This window comes from Mangifera indica, chromosome 11 (genome assembly GCF_011075055.1).
Source record: "Mangifera indica cultivar Alphonso chromosome 11, CATAS_Mindica_2.1, whole genome shotgun sequence".
NCBI classification, from domain to species: domain Eukaryota; kingdom Viridiplantae; phylum Streptophyta; class Magnoliopsida; order Sapindales; family Anacardiaceae; genus Mangifera; species Mangifera indica.
In genome coordinates this window covers 4,586,792-4,605,328 of record NC_058147.1, presented here as the reverse complement: position 1 = coordinate 4,605,328, position 18,537 = coordinate 4,586,792, and the positions used below count along the sequence as shown (strand labels likewise).

The 18,537-nt window shown below is 33.5% G+C and overlaps 4 protein-coding genes across 5 annotated transcripts; 2 read left to right on the top strand and 2 right to left on the bottom strand.

Moving 5' to 3' along the window:
* Positions 1 to 639: 639 nt before the first annotated feature.
* Positions 640 to 1,829, top strand: LOC123228817 (putative clathrin assembly protein At4g40080). Its single transcript, XM_044654269.1, has one exon. It carries the CDS (start codon positions 700 to 702, stop codon positions 1,750 to 1,752), a length of 1,053 nt encoding a protein of 350 aa, XP_044510204.1. The 5' UTR covers positions 640 to 699; the 3' UTR covers positions 1,753 to 1,829.
* Positions 1,830 to 4,284: 2,455 nt separating this feature from the next.
* Positions 4,285 to 8,873, bottom strand: LOC123228923 (protein DETOXIFICATION 27-like). Its single transcript, XM_044654425.1, has 8 exons — positions 8,398 to 8,873; positions 7,755 to 8,296; positions 7,577 to 7,663; positions 7,426 to 7,482; positions 5,190 to 5,428; positions 4,984 to 5,102; positions 4,618 to 4,707; positions 4,285 to 4,511 (listed from the first exon to the last, which is right to left on the bottom strand). The coding sequence occupies exons 1-8, from the start codon at positions 8,677 to 8,679 to the stop codon at positions 4,434 to 4,436; spliced, it is 1,494 nt and encodes a 497-aa protein (XP_044510360.1). The 5' UTR covers positions 8,680 to 8,873; the 3' UTR covers positions 4,285 to 4,433.
* Positions 8,874 to 9,922: 1,049 nt separating this feature from the next.
* Positions 9,923 to 13,280, bottom strand: LOC123229006 (protein DETOXIFICATION 27-like). Of its 2 annotated transcripts, none has more exons than XM_044654549.1 (8): positions 12,907 to 13,280; positions 12,289 to 12,830; positions 12,110 to 12,196; positions 11,941 to 11,997; positions 10,915 to 11,153; positions 10,714 to 10,832; positions 10,230 to 10,316; positions 9,923 to 10,134 (listed from the first exon to the last, which is right to left on the bottom strand). In XM_044654549.1, exons 1-8 carry the CDS (start codon positions 13,180 to 13,182, stop codon positions 10,084 to 10,086), a joined length of 1,458 nt encoding a protein of 485 aa, XP_044510484.1. In that variant the 5' UTR covers positions 13,183 to 13,280; the 3' UTR covers positions 9,923 to 10,083. The 2 variants fall into 2 exon arrangements, with proteins under 2 accessions (XP_044510484.1, XP_044510485.1); XM_044654550.1 differs by having other exon boundaries at positions 12,289 to 12,826; positions 12,907 to 13,048.
* A 2,970-nt stretch (positions 13,281 to 16,250) lies between these two features.
* Positions 16,251 to 17,830, top strand: LOC123228544 (purine permease 3-like). The gene is made up of 2 exons (XM_044653947.1): positions 16,251 to 17,051; positions 17,137 to 17,830. Exons 1-2 carry the CDS (start codon positions 16,431 to 16,433, stop codon positions 17,497 to 17,499), a joined length of 984 nt encoding a protein of 327 aa, XP_044509882.1. The 5' UTR covers positions 16,251 to 16,430; the 3' UTR covers positions 17,500 to 17,830.
* The last annotated feature ends 707 nt before the right edge of the window (positions 17,831 to 18,537 follow it).

Sequence of the window (18,537 nt, the reverse complement as noted above, 5' to 3'; positions counted from 1 at the left end):
TTTATTCTTAATTCAAAATCATCTAATCATATGATGACACATATAAATGTGTACATATTTATATACCCAAAATAGATACACATAGTTTTATTGTTTTCCTTAACGAGGAATGGACAAATAACACACTATAGAATAAAAAAAAAAATTAGTTCCTTCCAAGTCAGGGGTGGGAACTAGACATTCAATAATGCAAAATCTACTTTGTATATTGACTGTAAAATTTTTATATAAAATAAATAAATTTATATAATTTATTTATATTTTTTAATATAAAAAAATAATCTATCTTCGGTCGAAGGTTGATTCATTCACATGTGGCTGTTAAAACTGATTCTAAATAGTCTCAAAATAGAAAGAATAGCATTCAAATAAGCTTCATCGACAACCAACGATGATGTAAATGCTATTCAATAATTGAAACAGTTGAATAAATTGCCCTTTAGATTATCAATTAGTTGAAATTAATCTTAATTAGAAAGGTCAGAAGAAATTTGACAAATGGACCCACTCTCTAAATCCAAACCATAAAAAATCATTTACTAATTTTACTTTTTACGCGCTTACGCGTTTCGTTACTCGTTATGAACTGTTAATACAAACACGAAAAAGACCGACATGCCCACGTCCATTTAAGGGTCTGCCTTTCACTTGTGTCTCTTCAGATCCTTTCTTTCACCATTTCCGTCAGAGTTGGAGTCGATGGGCCGGCCAACGACACTTAGAATTTTCATAGGCTTTCTCAAAGACAAAGCATCCTTAATCAAAACAACGTTCTCAACCAAACGCAAAACCTCCTCCATCCGCCGCGCTGTCCTCCTTGCAACCTCCCACCGCACTTCAAATCCTCCGTCGTATAAACGTATCGCTGCCGTTCTTTGCATCGACCATGGGTCCCAACCAGGAGCGTCCGCTTGCATTCAAGCTCTCATGGACCGCCTGCACGCCACACGCAACGCTTTTGTTGCCGTGAAGTGTCTTTTCACAATCCATAATATTATTACAAACGGTTCGTTTATTTTAAAAGAGCAGCTTTCAATTTATCCTTCTTATGGTGGCCGAAACTTTCTTAATTTGTCAATGTTTCGAGATGATTCCGACCCAGAAGCTTGGGAACTGTCGTCGTGGGTCAGGTGGTATGCTTGCGTTTTAGAGCGAAATTTAACAGCTTCCAGAGTTGTGGGTTATTACGTCTGTTCTTCAAAAGCGGCTAAGAAGATTAGTGATGACAAAGAAGAGATGGTTTTGGCATTGTTGAGCTCAAATTTGTTGAGAGAGGTAGATGCTCTAGTAAGCTTCGTTGAAGAGGTAAGTGACGTGCCCAATTCGTTGAATCTTCAGAGGAACAATTTGGTACATGAGGTTGTCAGATTGGTGGGTGCAGATTACAGGTTAATACAACATGAAATTTTCCTCCGAGTTGACGAACTGGGAGAGAGATTAATCAGTTTAAGTCAGGAAGACGTGACTCGGTTTTTGAATGCTTTGAAAAGACTCGAAGATTGCGAAGACAGATTGCAACGGTTGTTTGTTAACAGAAATAAGAATCATCGGTTATGGAATTTGATCCACGAAACAAAAACAAAGATAACGGTACTGGTGGCAGTGAATAAGAATGTACAGGAGAAGACGTTAATGAAGATGTCGGCAAGAGACGAGTTAAGCGAGTTGAGTCGAATGAGCGAACGATTTTCTGAGTTCAGACAGTTGTTTCAGTGGAACCGGGTTCCACAATTTGTCGAAAATGATTTGTGACGCTCTTGTTTTAAAATACATTTTTAAGGAAATTGATATGATGGAATAGACTAATGATTTTGACTGAGTCTTAGAAAGAACGGGCATTTATGTTTAAATTCAAATGGGTTTATCAAAACAACGATCGTGTCTACCAAGCAAGCCAAAAGTCTTGGTGTAGTAAAATTTCAAAGTTTTTTTTTATTTTTTTTTTAATTTATATATACATTTATATGAAAATTCTTGTTAAAAATACTAATTAAGATTAAAAATAAAATTATTATTTATTATAAAATTTAAAAAATTAAAATTTTATTATATTTTTCTTTTATATTTAAAAATCTCGTAATTTTTTTTTTCTCAAAGTTTGAAAAATAAAAATTTCTTTTTAAGATTTTTCTCTCTTTTCTTCAGCAACAATCCGTTGTCGGCCTTCCCTCCTTCTGCCTTATCTCTTTCTCAATCTCTCTCACTTTCCTCTCCGACTATAGATTGATAAAATTGTTTGAAAATTCAAATGACTTTCCTTTGGACATCTAGACCAAAATCATTTGGATTTTTAGATAATTTTTGTCAATCTATAGTTAGAAAGGAAAGGGAGGGAAAAATAAAACAAGAGAGAGGATGACTAATGGTCAGAGATGATAGATTATCACCGAAGAAAAGAAAAAAAAAATCTTTGAAAAAAATTATCATTTTTTAAACTTAAAAAAAATGAAAAAAATGTAAAATTTTCAAATTAAAAAAAGAAAATTTAATTCTTTTAATTTTTTTGATTAAATAATATTTTTATCTCTAATTTTAATAAAATTTTTTAATAAAAATTAACTCATAATTAAATATTTAAATTTGTTAAAATTAAAAAATACGACTTTGAGGCTTCAAAATATCTCGGTGGGGTCAAGTCTTTTGGCCAATAAACTATGATGATGTAAACGCTCCCAGTCGGCAACTTCAAATTTTCTTCTCTTATGAAACGAGAGCGCGTGTTTTGCGTTGGGTGGGTCGGATGGGAGCCACTTGAGACAATTCAAGAGGTCAGGTTGAAGTAATCGGTCTCTCCGCGGCATTGCCACTCGCAGAATTTTGCGGTGATAGATGGAGGATTTCAATTTAATTTAAAAAAAAATAATAATGATTCAAAAAAAATTGCCCGCGTGATAATAAGAAGGCCAAAACAAAAGACTTGTTCCCACCCAAAGTTTGATATATTCTCAAATTATTATTTATCAAATTTCAAAAATTTAAAATCTTATCTATAAATTAATTTTTTATTAAAATTTTCTGTTATAAATAAAAATAAAATTTTTATTTCAATAATAATATTAAAAATATATAATTTTATGTTTTTTCAAAATTTTCAAAATAACTATTTTTTACTGTTTAAATATTTTTAATTTTAAAAAATAACTATTTTTTCGCTTTTAAGTTTTTTTTCTCTTCCCTCTTCATCTTCGGCGGCTTACTCCTTCTGCTCGGAGACTTTCTTCTCTCTCCAGTTGGCTTTCCTTTTCGTGCAACGAATAGAAAAACTAAAAAGAAAAAGGAAAAATGTAGCCGTTACCCTCCCAATGGGGTCATGAGTATTTTGGATTTTGTCTTTTGGTGCAAAGTAGCCGTTGCTGTGTCCTTTTTTTTTTATTTTTTTAAGTTGTGCTGTCGTGTTGATTCGTGGGCTTTCCCCGTGAAACCCCGATGTGGTCACTTTGTTTGTGAGTCCTGCGAAACATGGATCATGCCCAAATTTTGTGGATGGTATTGGCCCATTGCCAACTCTATAATTCCCGCACTGGAAAGAAATTGAGTCTTCCACTTCCGGTTCTACTGTGCAAGATTGTAATGATAGTAGATAGAGCTAGATTTGAGTTGAGCCGAGCTCTAGTTCAGCTCGGTTCAGATATAGTCTGCTCGAGTTCGAGCTCGAACTCGGCTAAGGCAAGCTCATTTTGGGCTCAAATTCAGCTCGATTCGTTTTTTGTTATCAAAATGATATCGTTTTTAATATATATTGATCAAAACGATGTCGTTTTGTATCAAAAATTTTAATTAGAAAATTTGACGAGTAGCTCGAGCTCGAGCTTGACTAAGGCAGACTCATTTTGGGCTCGACCGAGCCGAGCTCAAGCTTAAATTAATTTAGCTCGAATCCAACCCTAATAGTAGACATTGATGGACACGAATGAAAGTGGGTTTGATAAGTTATAAGCGCATGCTTTCACAGATATAGCCGAAGTATGGTACAGATGACAATAAATTTTTTTGTTTCTTTGTCAAATAAAGATGGATTATTTTCATCAAACAAAACTTCTACAGTTGAAAGGCTGATGGCAACAAAAGGTTATAGTGGAAAGGTCGGCCCGATGGCAAGAACTTTCTTCTATTACTGGAGGAAGAAGAAAAAATTTAGAAAAAAAAGTTAATTGTTTAAAATTTAATTCTAAAAATAATATAAATTTTTATGGTTTTAAAATTTAATAATAAAATAATAATTTTATCGTTGTCTTTAACAGAAATCAACTTATAAATAAGTGATAAAATGACAATTCAAGCTCCTTTTTGTTCAAAACTTAATTGCATAGAATTATTGCAATAACTCAAAAATTCATGCGGTGGACAATGAAATGTACATCAAATTAAAAAGAAAGCTCAAAATTAGATCCCAGTGGCCGGTGAAAAACCACCACGATTAATGTCTAGTGCGATTACTTATTTTGGTCTTCTGAGTCATTGTCTGGGTTGGGACTCGACCACCTCTGGACTCGTTGCTTTGCCTTTTCAGCCTGTAAATCCACCAAAACGATCAATTAGAGACGACTTCAAAATGTGTTAAAGTCAAGCTTGTTTCTTTCGTTGAAAAGAAAAAAATGTTATAATGTCAAATTATACCTCCTTGTCCCAATCGGATCTTGCAGTTATAATGGACAACACGACCGTTTGAAAAGCAGTTCCACCAAAGATCATTCCTCCCCAGATACCCTGATGCACAAATGTAAAAATAATTTGTGTCAATACAAGATTAAATCATATAATTCCTCATAATTAAAGAAATTTCCTTGAATTAGCAAACTTTTAACAGAACTTTATCAGGCTTAGATTCATGCATAATGGATAAAAAGTTTAACTATTTGATAACTTGGGTTCATGAAAAAGCAGGTTAAAGATGGAAGCATTGATTGTTTGTAAGCCCAATCAACACATAAATGCAAAAACCAACAAAAAAGGCAAGCAATCAACTTTAGAAGCTAAACTCACCATAACGCCCAGATCGAACACCCAGCCCATCAGAAATCCTAGTGGGAGTCCTACTATGTAATAGCATCCAAGATTTACATATGCAACCGTCGCCTGCCATCCAGACCCCACAGCCACTCCTGTCGCAGTGAAAATAAAACTCTTTAACATCTGATTAAAAAAAAAAAGTTGTCAAGGTTATCAGTAATGTTTCATTAGAGATGCACCTGATAAAACTGGCTGAACGCTGTTGAGGAGAATGGTGACTGCCAAAAGATAGGAAAGCGTTTTAACAGCTTCAAGGACATCTTCACTGGAGGTGAATATCAAAGCCACCTTTTCTCTTAGTATCATTATCAAAACGCAGAGGATGAGGCCGATTATTGTGGATTCTACTACCGCCACTATTGTTGCAAATTTTGCGGCCTTGCCGTTCCCGGCTCCCAGTTCATTGGCCACCCTCACGCTGTCAATTTTAAAGCCACCGACCCATCAATAATGCATAGTGACTTTTTCTTATTCGTCATTATAGGTACCGTCAGGTGAAAGCTAAAATACAGCACTGTTAGTTAATTTCATGGCCAAAGGACTATTTCCCACTCAAACTATATACTGAATTCTCATAGTTCCCTTCATTAACTACAAAAATACCGTTTACTTACTCATGACTAATTAAATTTAACAAAACTCTAACGCTTAAAAATTTTATCTCTTTTTACCTCTCTAAACTTTAAAAACTAAAAGTTTCTCCCAACTTAAGTTTTAAAAAATGGTAGTTTCACCCTAGGGTTTCGTTTTGAAATCGTCGGCGACATCTCTAGCTCCATTGCCGATGACCTCTCCCTTCTGAAGCATCCTCTCCTTCCGACGATCTCTTTCCTCCCATTTGGACATCTGATCGGTGTCGAAGAAGCCTTAGGAGACAAAGAACTTCGTCGGGTCTTCGTCTTTCCAGATGAAGACAAAATTGTCGTTTTCGTCTGGGAAGACAGTCGTCTTCTCAGAAGAAGACTTCTGGGAAGACGATTGTCTTCCTAGAAGAAGACGTCTGGGAAGACGAAGTTCTTCATCTCTCAAAACTTTTCTGATGTCGATCGGGTGTCTAAATGGGAGGAAAGAGATTGTTAAAAGGAGAGGATGCTTCGAGAGGGAGAGACCATCGACAATAGAGCCGAAGATGTCACCGAAGATTTCAAAACAAAACCCTAAGGTAAAACTGTTATTTTTTAAAACTTAAGTTGAGAAAAAATTTTAGTTTTTAAAGTTTAAAGAAGTAAAAATATATTATATTTTTGTTTATTTTTAATATTATAGATAAAATAACAATTTTTACTTCATTATCATTAATTTTAATTACTTATATGTGGATAAACAATATTATCATAGTTAATAAAAAAACCTTTAACAATTTATCATAGTTTAGGTGGGAAATAGTCGTTTGGCCTTAATTTCATTCGCTTAATTAATTTTGTTTGTCTGCTAGTTGGACTAGCTTCGATTCAACATCAAACAGTGCCAACCAGTAATAATTGAAAGCAGTAGTACAGCCAATCTTCATCAAAGCTAATTATGAGATTGCAGACGTATTAGCCGCCATTAGGCCAAAGTAGTGTTATTCCAAACTCACATATAAGGAGTTCGAAAATTTTGAAGCCTTGTCTATTCATTAATTATGGCCAAAATTTTTGGTTTAAAAAAAATAAAATTATTATTTTATTAATAATATTAAAAAAATTATAAAATTTATTATTTTTTTACAAATAACTTTTAAAAACTAACATCTTACTTTGAAAGTTTTTTAATTTTAAAATATCATATTTTTCCTCTCCCTTCAAAACCTTAGAATTTTTTTTTACCTCCAGTTATTTTCTCTGACTAATAGAAAAGACGATAATAGAGTCTCTTTATCAATGAAGATATTTGACGAAAAGAGTTGACAAAGAGATCTAGGCTCTGAATCTTCTCGTCGATGAAGAAATCTAGAATTTCTTCACCCAGATTTTGTTGAATCTCTTCATCTCTAATAAAAAAATCTATTCTAAATTTATTTACATGTGTTGATCAACGGTTTAGGATGGGGAGGGTAGGTCGTCGGTGTCGGAGAGGTGAAAAAAAAATTTGAGAGAAAAATATGATTTTTTAAAATTAGAAAACTTTAAGTAAAGGTAAAGTTGTTAGTTTTTAAAATTACAAAAAAAAAAAATTATATTTTTTTAATATTATTAATAAAAAGATGATTTTATCTATACCTCTACTAGAAAATTTTAACAACAATCACGATATAAATAAGACTTAGAGTTTTTCAAACCTCATAAATATGACTTAAAAAATGCACCTAAACTTGGGTGGGAAATAGTCCTTTGGCCCCGCCATTAATGCTAAATGCTTTTCATCATATGAGAGTATTAGTGGATGTACATCAATGAACAAATGCTAGATTTAAGATGAAAAGAGAAACAATACCCGGTAGCAGCGAAGAAAGCAAGAGGAATCATGATTTCCCATCCGTTAATACTCATGCTACATAAATAAATCGCAGTAAAATCAGTTAGTTTCAAGCAACTTTATTATGTTAAATAAGAAAGGGAAAAATTGAATAAAATTATATTTATACCACACTGATAAGGCATCCACAGCTATTGTCGCATCTGATAAATGTCCAGTCATCAATATTAATATTCTGTAGTACCAATTTTCCAAGCTGCATCAATAACAAAACCATATGTCAAAATTTTTGGCTAGGAATTTGTAAACGTAACGTAACTGCACCAAGAAGAGAGAGAGACTACTACCATAACATGACCCCAGAAGCTATGGAGAGTTTGGTATATTCCCAAAGGCCAGAAAAGGCTTGCATAGAGAAGCCTTTCCATGTTAATGGACACCAACCCAAAGCAGCATAACCGAAACATCCGAAAAACAACACCCACCAAGAGATATCCAATGCAATAGCCGCCCCTATAACACCAAGATCTAGTGCGTAAACGAACAGCCAGCTGGTGAATATATTCACCAACAGTCCTACAAATGATACCCAAGCAATTATCTGGTTCTTTAATTGGCTCTGCAGGAACCTCTGCACTGGAAACTGAAAAGCAAAACTGAAGTGCAGTGGTATCAACCACACAGCAACTACCCCTGACATCTCTGAGACGTCGTCTGGCTGACCCAGCCATTTCAGAATTGGGGTTGCAAAAACGTAAACTGGTAATAGCAAGAAGCAGAATAGGAAAAGTACAATCCATGATCTTTGCATGTAAATGCCTAACATGTGGTATCTTTTGGCTCCAAAAGCTTGGCCGCAAAGTGTCTCTAATGCGCTTGCCATTCCAAGCTAGTTTTCAGAACCCAGAAAATCAAGCACAAATGTTAAATGAGAGAACGAAAAAGATCAGTGGGTTTAGATAGATGAATAGGGAGAGTTGAGTTTATTACCAGAAGGCCGAAATTGAAGCCAACAATTACAGTGTTGGCTATGGATAAAGCTGCTAGTTCAACTTCACCAAGGTGTCCGGCAAATGCTTGGCTGATGATGTTCATGGTGAAGGCTGAAATCCGGCTGAATATTGCCGGGCCAACGATCCGCCATAGCTTCTTCGATTCAATCCAGACTCTTATTGATAACTTTTCATTGTCTTGGTCATCATGATCTCCAGCTACCGCTACGTCCCTCAACAAAGGCTGATTGGGATCTGCATCCCTCTCAATGCTACCCATAACACACGTTTCAATGCTTTAACTATCTTGTCTTGGTTTCTGAATAAAGAGGGGAGGCTGAGCCTTAGCCTAAGCCTAAGCCTAAGCTTTCAGATACTGAGAACTAGAGGTGTGAAAAGACAAGTAAATTTCGTCAACTGGTTGCTTCTGAACATGTACTTATATCATATCATATACTTTAACAATCCACCACATAGAACTTGAACCATAATTTCAAAGTTCAATCTTTATTTGAACACTCCAAGCGGCGTGGAAGAGTAGTTGGCAAATTTTATATTACTTCATACAATTAAGGCAATCGAATAAGAACAATCAATGCAGTTTTGTTACAAAAGTAAAAAGATAAATGAGAAAACTGTTTTATATATAGGCATCACATGATTCATGCATGAAGACTGGTTATTTCTGGTCAATTTCCTGAAAATTAAAAACAATTAAAGAGCCGTAAAATGTTTTTATATTTTGTTCAAAAGGAAATTAAGAGTCAAACTCTGCAATAAATCAGTCAAGGATGAAAGCAAAAATGTCTCTGGGTTGACAATCTGGTGGAAAGCCATTATACAAGAATGGTGGTTGAGTTCTTGAGGTCATGGCTATTGTCATTCGACGGGTCCTAAATTCCAGAATTTCTATCTTGTCTATTGTACTCCTTATAATAAATAATTTTTAATGAATGAAAAATTATGCAATGGATTAAAAAAAAAACTGTAACCCAGAAAGTCAGCGTTGGTTTGAAACCAAAAATGAAGCACCAGTTATGGTTGAATTAGCTAGGTCTAACCTGTATAATTTTTACTAAAATAATACTAGGATCCAGTTGGGCAGTAACCTATGGCTACAATTTGAAGCTTGGATTTGGCAGATTCCATCAGATGGTCTAATAATGAAGAGGCGTAAATGGTCAGTGCAACGGCTGAGGTCATTACTTGCGTAATTAAGTCATGCATTATCACACGTCAGTTAATTATAAATTATTATTTTAATTTATATAACATATAATTTTATTTTTTATTTACGAATCACTATCAGATAATATTTGTAATTTATCCTCCAATTAATGAAGCTCTGATTTTAGTAATAAATTTGTAGAGCAAATTGAAATTTGATTTTACAAAGTAATTTGACCTGTCTCATGTAATTAATCTAGATCTTTTCGCCAGCATTAAATTTCATAACTAATAAATCGCTGGATGCCACTCCCAAATGATAGGTAGAATAACAAAATAAAAATATTTTTCGTATATAAGGGAATATAAATTTAAATATTTTAAATATAAAAATAAATTAAACATCCCTACAAAATACTAATCTTTTAAAGAATTGCCACAGTAGTTTTTCCAAGACAAAAAGGAAATTATTCCTTCTTAACACGCCTGAATGTGCTTAGGCTTTGCAAAATTAAATTTATCTGTAAGAGGCTGCCTCATTAGACATATGGATCCGAGCCTTTTCTGCCTGTAAATATTATTTCAACGGCAATAAAAATTAACTTCCTTTAAATAGAAAGAGCTTTATGTGTGTGTTTGAAAGTAACAAGAATTGGAGTTTACCTCTTTTTCCCAATTCAATTTCATGGTGATGATAGTTAGTATCAATGTTTGAACCACAGTTCCACATATCATTCCTGCCCAGATGCCCTGCTTATATCATTTTACTACAAATCAGAGATTGAATGAATGCTTTGTAGACAAACATACAAACAACCCCAAAGAACTTTCAGTCACCACATTTTTTTTTTTTTAAACGGAATTCAGAAGCACATCATAAGCTATGCTTAGTAACAACAACATGGCATAGCAGATTAGAGAATTCTGAAGTCAGAAATAAGTTTCATCACACCTCATGAGTGTTGTGGCAATAATTTTTCCATGGGGATTCTGTGATTTTATGGTTATATGATGTCTAACTTTAAATAAATGACACGATGCTTTGGATGCAAAAATCAGGATACAAACTTCAGATAGATGGCCTTGTTCTCCTTAAAAATGATATCATAATGTGCTTGACTGATTGTGAAGATGCAATTGTGCTTACCTTGATATTAAATTGGAGCAACCAACCCAACAAAACCCCAAGAGGCACTCCAACCAGGTAGTAACTACCAATATTGATAAGTGCCACTAAAGCTTGCCAACCAGATCCAATTGCTGCGCCTGCAAAAAGACATAGTCACGATACCATACCAAAAGATTAAAATTTGTGAATGTTGTGGAAAGATAAATTTGATCTTCTCACCCGAAAGAACTGGTTGAATGCAACTGAGGAGAATAGTGCATGCCAGTAAAAGTGCCAGTTCATTGACCATAGTAATAACAGCAGAGGTTGAGGTAAAAATCATTGCAAGCTTCCCAGGGATGGCCATAACAACTGGCCAAAAAAAAAGTCCAACCAAGAGGGAGTACAGCAATGACACAATGGTGGCAAATTTTGTGCCATTTGCATTTCCGGCACCAAGCTCATTTGCCACACGTACTCTGGATAAAGAAGTCAAACCTTATTATCAAGCAAGAAGGGGAAAACTTGATGAGTCTACAGTTTATTCTCTCCCTAGATGAATAGCCTTTAATCCCAAAAATAAATGGGAATTGGAAAATATAGTCAAAAAAAATTCTATTCAACAACTGATTTTCTGTTTGACTATGAATTTTTAGTAGGAACTTGAAGAGTCATTGACTAACCACAATGTGCAGTTCCATAGAATCAGTCAAGAAGGCTTGGTAGGAAAAGAAAATGGGTATCATGTACTAAGACATTCAGTGAAGACAAACTCAATCAAATTAATAAACTTCTTAGAATGTATTTTGACCTTAAAACCTTAAAAATGATTGTTTATCTTAATTCAAACACACTGGCGTCCAAATTTACTAAGTAAAAGTTCTACAGGTTTCAGTGTTTTGGAGTAGGTATGTGCCTAATCCATCCCAAACATATACAATAGATAATGTTTGTCCACGTTCTCCACTTTTCTGGACCATGTTGAGATTCACTTCAAACCATAAATAATGTTTGTCCTTAGCCCGCAACTCCTACAGTTCATATGCAATCAAATTCATTCAAGAGAAACGCATGAGGCTTAATTATTGTTAGAGTTGTGTGCTGAATGGACTGTCTTCAATGTTCTGATAAAATTACTACCTATTATGAGATATTGAGACATTATTCCTATACCCTTAATTCTTCCTGTACATTTATTACAAATTATAGTGGATAATTTGGAGAGTTTGAGAGAAAAGGGAGTGGAGCTTACGATCAGTAACATACCCAGTGGCAGCCAAAAATCCTAGAGGAACCATGGATTCCCAGGCATATATAGCAATGCTGCCAAGAGAATTAAAAATTTAGAGGAACTAAAAATTTCAACGGGCAAACCATAGATTTTAAAAACAAAGAAATGAAACAATAGAAACAAAATTCGGGACTAGGAACCAACCAGATTGAAAGGGCATCAACAGCTACTTCACTGTTACGCATATAACCTGAAACTATGATCAACACTCTATAATAGAAGTTTTCCAACCTAAATAATCATAAAAAAGACAAACGTAATCAATCTTTTTTCAATGTTAACAAATTCAAAATTCATTAAACCTATGGTAAGCAATCACATACGATAGCATAACCCCAGAAGCCACAGAGAGTTTAAGAAATTCCCAAAGCCCAACAAAGGCTTGATTAGAGAAACCAGTCCAAGACTGAGGACACCCACCACAAACACTGTAGCAGAAAAGTCCTAAAACCGATAACCACCATGAAAAGTCAAGTGTGATAGCAGTTCCAACAATTCCAACTCTCAGTTTATAAACAAAAACCCAACTCACAATCACATGGACCAAGAGGGCAACACCAGAAACCCAAGCAATAACTGCGGTCTTCAATTGGCACTGCAGGAACCTCTGCAAAGTGAACTGAAAAGGGAAGCTCAAGTGAAGTGGTATCAACCAAATAGCAACAATACCGGTTTGCTCCGCCAATGTTGTTGACTGACCAATGAGCTTCAAAAATGGAGATGCAAAAACAAACATGGGTATCAACAAAATCGAACATATGAACAGAACGATCCATGATCGTTGCATATATAACCCTAGCATGTGGTACTGCTTGGCTCCACAAGCTTGGCCGCATAATGTCTCCAGCGCACTCGCCATGCCTAACTAAAATGGTAGAAGTAAAGGATTAAAAAACAGAACAATTTAATTGAAATGAAAAGAAAAAGCTTGGATTGCTTACCAAGAAGCCGAAGCAGATGGAGATAATTACAGTAGTGACAATGGAAATGGCAGCAAGATTGAGATCACCGAGGTGGCCAGCGAAAGCTTGAGTTATTATAGTCATGGAAAACATTGATAGGCGACTGAAGATGGAGGGCCCTGCAATTTGCCATAATTTCTTTGATTCCGTCCATGTTTTGTTGATGAGATCATTATCTTTGGTCGATTCTTCTTGTAAGTCATTTTGTTCTGGGCTTGAGAGTAATAGAGGGTTCCCACCTTCCATACTTCCCATGTGCAATCTCGGGACTCAAGTTTGACCGGAGCGAGGAGTAGGAAACGAGTCATGTTGTTGTTGCTTTACTGTAGAACCGCTAAATCGACTAGGCCGAATGCCTATTTTTGATTAAATTAGTAAGATTTAATAAAAATTGATAATTATAAATAAGTAATATGTTTAATAAACGACGACAAAAAATATTAATATATTATTTTAATTAAATATTATTAAATTTAATTATTTTGAAATATTTTATATATTATTTATTATATTAATTAAAAATAATTTTATTTTTATCTTAAAAATATAATTATTAAAAAAATTACTAAAATTTATAAAATCCGCCGTTCAAATTTCCCTTGGTGAAAATTTTGTCTATCTAATCATATTTACACAAGGGGATATTCATAAAATTAATTTCAATCATAATGTTATCTTTTAAGTTGGTTATGTTTAATTTGTTCTAACAAGTTTGACAATAATCTATTTGAAACTTTTTTTTGGTAAGAATATCAATCATAGGGTAAAATATTAGATAGCTCCAAAATTTTCCCATTGAATTTCCCCTTTATGGAAAATAAGCAAGATTATGTGTATTTAATTTCAAATATTTAATTAAAAGTATTATTTTATTATTAATTAAAAATTATTTTATTACATAATGATATATTATATAGATATTTAATTGGATATATATAGTTTTATTGAAAAATAATTTGTCCATCTCTATATGTTTAATACAATCCTATTCTGCAAGATTATATGCAATATCATATATATCTTTATTGTCATAGTACAACTGAATCAAATGCTCAAACAAATAATTCAAATTTTTTATATTTTACAAATCAATAAAACTATGTGTATCCATTTTGAATACATAAATATGTACACATTTATATGTGTCATCATGTGATTAGATGATTTTGAATTAAGAATAAAATAATAATCAATCATATGATGACACATATGAGTATGTATACATTTGTATACACATAGTATTACTCTTTACAAATATGATATGAATGGTGACTACGAGGGAGCTCTCTTATTAAAGGAGGGAATGCATGAGGTATTATGCCATGAAATTAATTATTTCATGTATTGTTATTTCTATGCAATGTTTCTAGTATGATTGTGTAATGCGCGTCACACATTTTATACATTTTTTGAATTATGTTTTAATTTAAATGTTGAGTATTGAAGTTTTATGTAATATTTGAGACTTTCGCATATGCTTCCAAGTATGAGCTCTTTTTAGGATATACAACTTCGTATAGTTAATATATGACTTCAAATTATATAATCGTCATCCTAACGTAATTAAGAATACTTTCGTAGATATCAAATAACTCTTTTTAGGACTTTTATTCAAAATCAAATAACGCAACCTCACTACCCTGACCGAAAAAATGTATGATGTTAATTTAACAATTATTACGAGCTAATTGTTGACCCAATAATATGGAAATTCTTGGGTGTAACTATCAAAATGAATAGGGTTTATAACAAGGTCAAAAAATTTATTCCCACCCAAGGATGAGTGTATTCTAAAACTTTCATCGATAAAATTTTAAAAATTTAAAAATTTATTTATAAATTATTAAAATTTATTAATTTTTGAGATATAATAACCATTTAATTAATGATACTAAAAAATAAATTTTATTTGTTTTATTAAATTTTAAAAATTAATAATTTCTTTTATTATTAAATTTTGAAAAAGTTGTATTCTTGCTCTTTCTCCTCTTTCTGTCTCTAGCAACCAACACTTTTGAATAAGATTAAATTCAAACTGAACTAAATCAAGTAGAGTTCAAGTTCATTTGAGCTTGAATTCGAACTCGTGAAACTAAACTTAAACTCGATTTGAATTCGATTCGATTTATTTTGTGTTCAAATTTTAAACTATTTTGTTATTAAAATAATATCGTTTTAATATATATTAATCAAAACGATATCGTTTTGTATCAAAATTTTTAATTAAAAAATTTGATGAATAAATCGAACTCAACCAAGATTGACTCATTTTAGATTCGTTTGAATTAAACTTAAACCCAAACTCAAATAAATTTAATTTAAATCTAATTCTACTCTCCAAACTTATCTTTTGTTTCTTTAGAACTCATCTTCGTTGGAGAAGACAAATTTTGTACGTAGAACTGATATAACGCTGTCATCGATTTCTGACATACAAGTTTTTTGTTAATTTATGTATGAAGGCAAACACGAAACATTGTCGTGATCTCAGAGTAGAAGGGATAAGACTAAGGATTATTCACTGCCAAAACCAAAGGTGTCACCAACTTATCCCATTATCAAGAACACTGCGTCAATAATTTGACAAGGCTTTTGACAATTTAATTTCTTTATTAAAGATGTTACATAAAGATCGGAAAACTCCTTTTTAAACATCGACTGGGAAGGACCGCTGCTCGTTTGAATGATCTCAGCCTTACACATTTAATCATTGTGTTCACACCCTTAATTGTCCCTTTTAAGTATATTTATTTTTTACAATTTAAACAGTCACATATTATTTAATTAATTTTATCTAAAAAATTTCAACTATGAGAAATACATATATAAACTCAACACAACATTTCTTCATCATAGAATTTGACTTATTTATAAAATATTAATTATTTAGGTCGGAATAATATATATTTATTAAATCCTTTAATCTGCAATTAATTCCAAAAGGGTGACCATCTTTAAAGAATCTTTAAAGTAAAGGCAAGGAGAAAAATCATCACACTTGTTCCTTAGCGTAAAAATCAATCCAACCTTCTATTTCTGTCCTACTCCGAGTCAACAAAGTTGAAAGAGCGCTAGAAATATAACTCCTACCGTTCAACTAAAAGAGAAGAAGATATGATTGGGCTGAGGAATCCTCTGCATCACAATCCCAACCAAACCATACTTCCTTTCATTATCCTTATAATATGTGTCCTAATATAATAATATATATAAAAAAATATTTATTTATATATTTAAAATAAATATATAATAAATAATATTATATGTCAAATCAGTTTATATTTTTAGGGGGTTTTCTATATATATAGAGACACATCTTATTTTTGGATTTAGGGTTTTTTTTGGATATACTGATTGTAAAAACTTTTCAGTATTCACAGACACAAAACTCGTAACATGGCGGAGATGGAATCAGCTGGTAAGCCCAGCACCGTCGTGAAAAGAGCTCTTTTGTTCTGAATGTTATCTTCTTATCTATTGGCAACTGTGGCGGTCCACTAGTTATGCGTCTATACTTCATCCACGGGGGCAACCGAGTTTGGTTCTCGAGCTGGCTTGAAACCGGAGCTTGGCCGGTTGTTCTCCTCCCCATCACCATAGGTTACTTTTATCGCCGCCGCAACCAGAACCGGTCATCACCCACCAACTTCTTCCTCATGAAAACTCGGTTGTTCATTGCCTCAGCGGTAATTGGCGTGCTTACTGGCTTCGACGACTATCTCTACGCTTATGGCGTGGCTCGTCTTCCGGTTTCCACTTCTTCTTTGATCATCGCTTCCCAGTTGGCTTTTACTGCAGCTTTTGCATATCTTTTGGTCAAACAAAAGTTTACCTCTTACTCAATAAATGCAATATTTCTGTTAACCGTTGGAGCTGGTATTTTAGCACTACATACCAGCAGTGATCGGCCTGCTAATGAATCAAACAGGGAGTATTTGTTAGGGTTTCTCATGACAGTCGCTGCGGCCGCTTTGTACGGCTTTATATTGCCGCTGGTGGAGTTGTCGTACAAGAAGGCCAAACAAGAACTAAGCTATGCTCTTGTTTTGGAGATTCAGATTGTGATGTGCTTGTTTGCTACAGCAGTGTGCACTGTGGGAATGCTAATTAATAATGACTTCAAGGTAAGTTATCTTTCTCTTTCCTGCAAAAACGAAATTAATAAATATTTGCACTTCCAGATTCGGGAAAATTGATTTATTTTTGCAGGTAATTGGAAGAGAAGCTAGAGAGTTCGAGCTGGGTGAAACAAAGTATTATATTTTGGTGGTGGGAAGTGCATTAATCTGGCAATGTTTCTTCATTGGAGCAATAGGTGTGATATTTTGTGGGTCGTCTTTGTTATCAGCTGTAATAATCGCTGTTCAACTACCGATAACAGAAATTCTGGCAGTGATTTTCTATCAAGAGAAGTTTCAAGCAGAGAAAGGTGTTTCTCTTGCCCTCTCTCTCTGGGGCTTTGCTTCATATTATTATGGGGAATTTAAACACGCCAAAGAGGAGAAACGTACTGCTCAAACAGAAATGCTTCCGGTTTCCAACCATGATGAACCGCAGCCATGCGAGTTATAATTGAAGTTATTTTATCTTTTTGGCAATCGAGCCAAATCTCTGTTTGTGGCAATATTAAATGCTTTAATCTTAACTTAAACTTCAAAGCTAGAAAAAATCCAATTCGTTTATCTTGTCTGTCAGTGCACTGGTTTTTGTCGCCATCAGACATGGATGCCCTCTCATCAAAGCAGAGCGAAATGTTATCTTAGGTCTGTGTGAAAAACAGGGCAGTTAAAACATTTATTAGATATATGAAGTAGAAGAAGTCACGGGTGTTACTTTTTCTTTATCGTGCTTCCCTTGATATTCATCTATCTGAATTTTTAATATTCGTGCTGTCCTTACTTCACATTAATCTTTCTTTTGCTATGATCCACATTTAGAATAAAACAAAAAAGTTGTCAAGCGTTTTAATTTTATCAAACTTGCTCAATTATAATAATAAGTCTTACACCTTACACAATCAGACAAGCCCCGCCTGCACCTTTGACTTGGAACACAGAAAAGATTTTCCAGTCGTCGTGTACGGAACGTAAGCACTCAGCGCGGAGCAATAATTGGCACATGTAGCTGCACATGTTATGATGAATTTTTTACAAGGCCAAAGGACTAGTTCCCAACCGAGATTAGGTATCATGCGAAGTCACATCCATCATATTTAAAAAATTTAAAATTAACATAATTATTACTAAATTTTTTTATTAAAAACAAAAACAAAATTATTATTTTATTAATAATATTAAAAAATAAAAAAATTATTTTATTTTCTTTCTAACTTTTAAAAACTAACTATTTCACTTATATCTAAAGTTTTATAATTTTAAAAAATTATATTTTTTTCACTTTTTTTACCACCATCTTCGACACTGATACCCTTCCCTCTCCACCCTAAATAGTTGATCAATACAAGTAAACAAATCTGGAAAGGATTTCTTCGTCAGAGATGAAGAGATCTGATGAGATCTAGGTGAAGAGATCCAGAACCCCAATCTGTTCATCGAAGAAAAGATCCGAATCTTTTTGTCGATGAAGAGATCTGGAATCTAGATCTTTTCA